The sequence below is a fragment of the Ochlerotatus camptorhynchus genome, unplaced genomic scaffold, assembly GCF_037179485.1.
Source record: "Ochlerotatus camptorhynchus isolate MF236.1 unplaced genomic scaffold, CSIRO-AGI_Acam_v1.1 ptg000345l, whole genome shotgun sequence".
In the NCBI taxonomy this organism is placed as follows: Eukaryota; Metazoa; Arthropoda; class Insecta; order Diptera; family Culicidae; genus Ochlerotatus; species Ochlerotatus camptorhynchus.
Window position 1 is genome coordinate 793,659 of NW_027040833.1, and position 8,592 is coordinate 802,250.

The window sequence follows — 8,592 nt, forward strand, 5'->3', positions numbered from 1 at the left end:
CGTCGAGTGAATTTGGAGCGTTGACGTACCTGCAGTTGACAAGTAAGAACGAGAATACCCCTCTGCCGGATCCCTTCATTGTGGGGAAGTCGGTTGAGAGTGCTGCTAATGGACCTATTGAGAAGCTTCGACTGAAGCGCAAGGAATCCGGTACACGCTTAAGGTCAGAAATCCGGCCCAAGTTGACAAGTGGCTGAAGTTGACTACCCTTATGGATGAAACGGAGGTGGTTGTTCAGTTGCATCCGAATCTGAACGAGAGCCGTTGTGTCATATCGTGTTTCGAGGCGATCCGTATGGAGGAGAAGGATGTCCTGCGTGGTCTCATCAGCCAAGGGGTCATCCGTATCCAACGGATTACTCGAAGGGAGAACGGTAGGCCGGTGAATACGTCCGCCTTGCTCCTAACATTCAACAGGTGCAACTACCCGTCGCAAGTCAAAATTGGTGTACTTCGAGTCTCTACCCGTCCATATTATCCGAATCCTCTTCTTTGTTACGGTTGCGTTCGCTATGGTCATCCTCGTGCACGTTGTCCTGGCCCGAAACGATGCCTGAATTGCTCTGCCGAGCATGAGCTGTCGGAGGGTGCAGAATGTGAAGCTGCTGCTCACTGCATCAACTGCGGTGGACCCCATCGTCCGAATAATCGACAATGTCCGGTCTACAAGAAGGAGGTGGATGTTATCCGGATGAAGGTGGATAAGAACCTGACGTACCCCGAAGCCCGCAAGCGAATTGAATCAGGGTTTTTTAATTACGCCGCAGCTGCAGCCCAGAAGACTGCCGACCGCAAGAAGCTGGAGGAACTCGAAAAGAAGATGCAGGAGAAAGATAACGAAATAACGCAGCTGCTTGACGCGATGAAGAAAAAGGACGAGAAATCGATAAGCTGTTGGCCCACATCAGGATGATGACCACACGTCAAACTCAACAGTCGCAATCGCAGCAGAACACATCAATGCCGCCACCGCCTGCCCCGATTCAACGAAGCCAATCCGCCGGAAGGAAGCCTGCCGAGTCTCAGGTAGCCGAAACATCAATGCAGCTCAGGACCAGATCGCCAGCGTCAACGGACCCCCGGGACAGCAAGAAGAAGAAAAGGCACAACAGAAGTAACAACAGCTCACCTGGACGTCAAAGCCCACCGTTGAAGAAACCCGCAGAAGAAGAAGGTACAGCCGATCAGGACTCCATAGAAATCGATGAGGTGTTTGAGATCGAAGAAACGCCCCCTAACCAGCATCTTCGATAAGGAAAACTCCTCCGTACGTTTAACACCGACCAGCAATTCATACCTGACAAGCGAACCGGACAGCAACAACGATCGACTTGAAGGGAGGGAAAGTGTAGTACCTCCTTCACTCTCACTGGAGAGAGCGCAGCAGGCCGAAGGACCCGTCCGGGACGTCTTACCCCAACCCGTTGATGGAAAATCTCCCTCTGCGGTCGATTATCAAGCGATAGAACAATATGCCACCTACCCTACCATAATACCACCTCGTTTTTTACCCACAACAATCGAAAATTCGCCAGCCAATACAAGCGCTTTTGATAACCCTGTCTCACAACAACGTTTGGATAACAATGATGACCTACGCACGAATACTGACAACGAAGGTAATCGGTTTGGAAGTGAGGAAAGTGAAGTATTCCTCCCAACGCAAGTACAGCAGGCTGAAGGAACCATCCGGGACGTCTTTCTCCACCCCGTTGATGGTGAATTCACCGCTGTAGCCGATGGAAACTACGACACAACCACGACACTGGAAACTTGGGATAGACGGCAGGAGGAAGGTGTATCCCTTCTTTGCCCTGGCCGCCGCCCTACACGAGCAACCAAAATCAACAGCATCCCGTCACTCTCTTCACTCCGAGCTCTTCCATGGATTTCAACGCCTGACAGCACCGTAGCAAGCAACACAAAGTCTTTCCCCAGTGTCGGCTGTTGCCGGCAATTTGGGAAGAAATCGTGTAGTAGTTTCGGCAACGGCTGACACTGTGGGGCAAGACGTCCCACTGGTCAGTCCCATCATGATACAACCGCGAAAAGGTACTGCCGTGCCCAATATCTTTACAGATCATGTTATATCCCCACCAGAGCTATATCCCGGAGAAATTTCTTCAAGTACTCGTCGAGCAAATATTAAACAAAGTGCTTCCCCAGTGCCGGCTGTTGTCGGTATTGGAAAAACTAGTGTAATGGTTTCGACGGCAGCCGGCACTGTGGGGCCAAGCGTCCCACAGGCAAGTTCTGAATCGATAGAGTTACCAGCACCGATTACTGCGGCACCTTGTTCTTTTACAGGCGACCCGCCACCGACACGAAGACCATCACTATCCTCATCGTCGTCCATCACACGGTCAGCTAGTATCAGTTACCACGGTGGCTGCTTCGCACTTCAGTGGAATATTCGTGGGCTTAGGGGCAACATCAGCGGACTGAAACTCCTCATAGCTGAGCTCGAACCCTGCATCATCGCACTCCAGGAGACCAAGGAGAATCAGACTGTCGCACCACCAGAATACATCGACAAGAACTACACGCTACTGTTGGAATCCAATAACACGCACCACTGGCAACACGGGGTTGGTCTTGCTGTCCGAGAAGGCATACCCTTCGAGCGACTGCAAGTAGACACCTTCTTACACCTCGTCGCTGTGCGTATCCACACACCGATTCAGATAACTGTAGTCTCTATCTACGTCCCGCCGAGCTCAACACAGTGTCAGGATGCGTTGAGTGATCTACTCGACCGACTGGAAGGTCCTATCATGTTTCTGGGGGATTTCAACGCTCATCATCTAGCATGGGGATCACAAACAGTGAACGCGCTCGGCCGTTTCATCTCCGAAGCTACTTTGGACAAGCGGCTGGTAATTCTGAACAATGGCTCACCCACTCGCATCGATCCGGCCAAAGGCAACACCTCTGCAATCGATTTGACCTTCTGCTCCGAGAGTGTGGCTCGCAGATTCACGTGGCGAACCATACCGGACACGCACAATAGTGACCATTTCCCGATAACAGTTTCTATTCCTGGGTGGTCATCCTCACGAACGACGCGGCGGAAATGGTTGTACGATCGCGCTGATTGGTCGTTATATGAACGTATCACCGCAGAAACCATCCGGCCAGATGTTGAATGGGACGTAGACAGCTTCACGGAGAAGATAATTGCAGCAGCAACTTGTGCCATACCGCAAACCAGCGGCCGTATGGGGCCTAAAGCGGTACCATGGTGGTGCCCTGAAGCAAAGGCGGCGATTCGACATCAACGAAAGTGTCTTCGATCTCTGCGGCGGCTGCAGACATCTGATCCTGATCAACCCGCTGCATTGGCGAGGTTTCAGGAAACCAGAGCTGTAGCACGAAAGGCAATAAAGGAAGCAAAAGAACGATCGTGGGAGAACTTCGTTTCCAAAATTGCCCCAAGTAGCACGACAACCAAACTGTGGCGAACGGTGAACACGCTACGTGGCAGCCGACAACAACGTACCATCGCACTCAAGCGATCGGATGGCTTCACCGATGACCCCGAAGAAACTGCGGAAGCGCTAGCCAGTTTTTACAGCGATAGATCTGCGACCTCCAATTACCCTACTTCTTTTCAGAAGACTAAGGCAGCAGCTGAAAGAGAGTCCATAGATGTTTCGCCAAACACGGACGACGTGTACAACAGCGACATTACCCTAAGCGAACTTCTGTGGGCTCTCGAGAAAGGGCGAGCTGCCTCGACAGGACCTGACATGATAGGGTACCCATTGCTTCGACGTCTACCTTTGTCCGTGAAGATGACACTGCTAGAGCTGCTCAGCCGGATCTGGCGTAGTGGAGAGTTTCCCAACAGCTGGCGAAATGCAATCGTGGTGCCTCGATACCGGACCCGCTGCGTTCCGTCCAATCTCGCTCACCAGCTGCATGGCGAAGCTGCTTGAACGCATCATAAATCGACGACTGATCACCGAGCTAGAGTCGAGCGGGCGACTCGACACGCTTTCCGTGCCGGGCGAGGCACCGACTCGTACTTTTCCGAGCTCGAGAGAACGCTTCCAAGCACAGACGAGCACTGTCTGATAGCATCCCTGGACCTGTCGAAGTCAAGATATGCACCACACATTACCCCTCTTCTTGAGGGGTTACGAGATCCAAGCGGACATGGGTGGAGATGCCTTCATCGACATTACCAACAACGTCTGCGTTGCCAGAAACCTTCCAGCTTTTCTCGACATCATCATTCGGTATCGGTTCGGTATTAGCCTGGAAGCGATTCAAGGCATCGTTTATATTCGAGAGCATCTTCTCCATAAGATCAATCCGTGCTGCATTACCGGCGGCTTGCTCTGATGATTCCTGGTTTGACCTTTGCAGAGTTGTTGGTTGAGTTTTTGGTAGGTGCGCCGCAGTTGCTGTAGCTATTTAGGTCATCGTCCGTATCAGGGTCATTTTCGTCGCTACCACTATTGTTTGCTTTTGTCCCTCGTTGATCGTCCGTATTGATGTCATTTTCGTCACCACTAATTTCTATTGAGATGAGCAAAATGGAGAATCGAACAGTCTTGAGGAATTCCCTCTCAGACTTCAAACAACTTACAAACACAACGCCGAATCCTCGACCGAGGAAAGCAAAGGGAACAGTACTCTCGTGAAAACTCACGCCGAGCACACTCACCACAACCTAGTGATATAAACACTATTGAACAAAATAGATTCAATACTTTTCACCAATATTTATTGATCAGCTTTTCCAATACAGAATGATTTTACAATGTTTCTTCTCTTCGTCCTAACTGCCAAGCAACATGTTAAACTAGTGATTGATATCTCTTCAAATCCTACCATCAAGCAAAAGCTCTCTTGTCGCGCTGCTTGTTGCCGAGCTCTCTGCTCTTGAGCGAAAGCTCACCTTTCTCTCTCTCTCTCAAACGTATGCACTGTCAAAAATAACACAGAGGAAATTGCCTGATTTTTACCATCTCAACACTTCCCCTCAATTTCCATTCCTTACAGACTAATCATTTTCAAAAACTTTGATCTTGCTAGGGGTTTTGTAAAAACATCAGCTACCTGATTCTCAGAAGGCACATATTTCAATGTTATCTTCTTATTTTGGATTTGTTCACGAATAAACATGTACTTCACGTCAATATGTTTAGTGCGTTGGTGATCGCGGGGCTCTTCCGCAATTTTAATGCATGGAATATTGTCCTCGAATATTGTGAATGGAACTGCTAGAGTACCAACCTCACACAACATCTTTGACAACCAAATGCCCTCCTTGGATGCTGCACAAAGCGAGACCAGCTCCGCCTCGGTTGATGACAAGCTGACGAGTTGTTGCCGCTTCGTACTCCATGAAACGAGGTTCCCATATACCGTAAACGCACTTCCAGAAATTGATCTCCTATCCTCTTCGTCATTGGCAAAATCTGCATCCGCATATCCCAAAAGTGGTGCCTCGTTGTCCCTCCTTCGATAAATCAAGCATAGATTGCGGGTTCCTTGAAGGTTTCTCAGAATCCGCTTAAGTCCAGTCCAGTGGGTGTCATCTGGGTTACTCTGAAATCGACTGAAAATACTGACCGCAAACGTAATGTCCGGTCTACTCATTAATGTTAAATATTGAAGACAACCCAATAAAGCCTTGAATGGTGCATTGGTCTGTTGTCCTGTATTTTTCTTCCATTTCATACTAGGGTCAACTGGAGTGTATACAGGGTTGCAATCCCCCATTCCAAATTTATTTAGGATCTTTGAAATGTACCTTTCTTGAGACAAAATCATCCATCCCGATTCAAAGTCACGTCGGATATCTAGGCCAAGAAAGCTATGGACTTCCCCTGAATCCTTCATTTTGAACCGTTTGGAAAGATTTGCCTTTAACCACTTTATTTGCTTGACATCTTTTCCGAAAATAAGTATGTCATCAACATATAATATGATGAACAAACCTCGGCTTTCACAAATGTAAAGACATGTATCATAATCCTGATGCCAACCAGGTGCTCGACGAGATCTTTGACTTTGACGTTGTACCTGATGTTGAAATTCACCATTTTCCTGAGCATTTTCCATCTCATTTTCCACTTCCAAGAAAATATCTGCCTCCTCATCATCATCATCTCTTGTTTCTTCATTTTTAACTTCTACAAACTCTGGTTCTTGAACTTCAGGAAACACTTGAGATTGTGGTAAGGCTACCTCAAAAATTTCATCATTCCTCTCTGGATTGGACTCTTCCTCTTTGTTGGAAATTTCATCCTTTCTATGAAAATAAAATCTTCCTTCATCGAAAATGACGTCTCTTGAGATGACAATTTTATTCTCATTATCATCCCACAGACGAAAACCATTCGGAGCATAACCGACCATGGCCAAAATCCTGCTCTTTCCATCAAGCTTGCTTCGATGCACCTTGTTAATGTGTGCATAAGCAATACAACCAAACACCTTTAATTTACTGACATCTGGCTTGCAATTTAACCACATTTCATAAGGTGTCTTTAATCCAGACAATGCACTTGTGGGGCTTCGGTTTGTCAAATAAGCAGCGACATACACCGACTCTCCCCACAAAGCATACGGCATTGCACCTTCATGTAATAATATGGTTCTACATATGGCTACCCTTTTCCATCAGAGTGCGATTCATGCGTTCGCTCACTCCATTCTGTTGAGGGGTGTATGGGGCAGTAGGTATCATCTGGATCCCTTTGCTAGTGCAAAAGGCCATGAATTCTTTACCGAAATACTCACCACCATTATCCGATCTCAACTTGGAAATTTTCAAATTAAATTGAGCTGAGACCATTGCCTCATGCTCAACAAATTTTTGAAACACATCACTCTTATGTTTGATCAAATAAACGATCACGAAATGAGTGAAATTGTCAATAAAGGAGACATAATACCTGAATCCATCATAAGTCTCGTCAGTCATATGGCCACAAACATCGCTATGAATCAACTCTAGAGGCCTCCTTGAACGAACTCTTTCTTCTTTCTTAAACACTTCTCGTGATTGCTTACCTATTATGCATCCTTTGCATACAATAGGATCAAGCTCCTCATGATTCCTGACTAACTTTTTCAAATTGGTTTCTCCCAGATGAGCGAATCGTTTGTGCCAAATACCAACATTGCTTGAAATTTTTCCTAGATTTGCATAATCATAATGCTCATTTTGAGTTTCTTCCAGGCTCACATCAAGTGCATAAAGTCCATTGACTTTCCTGCCCTTCGCAATCACCTGTCCGAATTCATCTAAAATTTCAACCCTTCCATTGCAGAATGCAACTCGCTTACCTGTTTCCTCAATTTTCGAAGCCGAAATCAGGTTACAATGCAGTTCAGGAATGAAATACGAGTTGTACAGGTTCAATCGGAATCGTTTATTACCAACATCACTTCGAAGCACAGCATTACCCATTTGCTTACACTTCACCCTTTCACCATTGGCCATGGAAATGGACTGTTCATTTCCCACCATTTCCCACAGATGGCTGAAATAACGCATTTCTCGGAGCATATGCGCACTCGCACCAGAATCCACGAAAACAGGTAATGTAACCGGCATCTCGTTCCATGACAGTTCTTGAATTGTCTGGTCTCTCAGCTTCTCCTCAATTTGCCTCACACGGACCATGTTGATCCTCTCCAGGGGAATTTGCACTCTGAATCCATTTGGACGCTCCCCTTCAGCTACATTAGCTACACTTGAAGCATGATTTTAAGCAGAAGCACGTTCAATCTAACCAGCATCCGGAACATCCGATTTTGATTCATCCTTTTGAATTTCAACTTCTCGACGTGGTACGGGATCGCTGATGATGGGAGCAGCCTGAGCCATCAAAGCCACATTCGAGACGGCATTCGCGAGGTTGTCCATTGAAGACTTTTCCTGGCGCATTTTCTTCTTGAGCCGGAAACAATTCCGACGCTTGTGGCCGGCTCTGCCACATTCATAGCAAACAACCTGCCTTCTATTATCCCGAGAGTTTTCCCTCGGATTCCTGCTTTGAATCTCCTTTCGACTGTCCCTGTGACCAACAAATGCTGTCTGTGACGGTAAACCTGAAGGTTCTCGCGGTCAGCATCCAGAAAGATGCGCTTTATTTGCTCTAGTGACATCATTTGCAAATCCTGCTTCCGAATCACCGACAACGCGCCCAGCAAATGCTTAAATTGCTCAGGGATGGCAACAAGGAGCGTACGGATTTGCTCCATATGATCCACTGCCTCTCCCATGCTCTCAAGCTGGCGCACAATGTCATGATGAGAAGCAAACAAATCCTTCAAGGTTTTGAATCGTTGATTGCTCAGCAAATAGAGCTTGGATCGCAGGGCGATCATTGCAACTGCCCCTTGAGGTTGATAAACCTCCTGCAGTTTTTGCATCACCTCCTTCACCGATCGGCACTGCAACACATGGCTCATGGATTCGTCCTAAAGCGCTGTCCAAAGCTCGTTCAGAGTCGCATCCTCTTGTTTAATGCGCAACTCTAGTTGCTTCTTACGGATTTCCTCCGCTTCCGCCGTGGCACCTGCCACCGGCTCACCGAAATCCTCCTCCGCAACCGTTTTATCCAAAGT

At 47.5% G+C, this 8,592-nt stretch overlaps 1 protein-coding gene across 1 annotated transcript; it reads left to right on the top strand.

Moving 5' to 3' along the window:
* Positions 1 to 211: 211 nt before the first annotated feature.
* Positions 212 to 913, top strand: LOC135709017 (uncharacterized). The gene has a single exon (XM_065231217.1). The coding sequence runs from the start codon at positions 212 to 214 to the stop codon at positions 911 to 913; it is 702 nt and encodes a 233-aa protein (XP_065087289.1).
* The last annotated feature ends 7,679 nt before the right edge of the window (positions 914 to 8,592 follow it).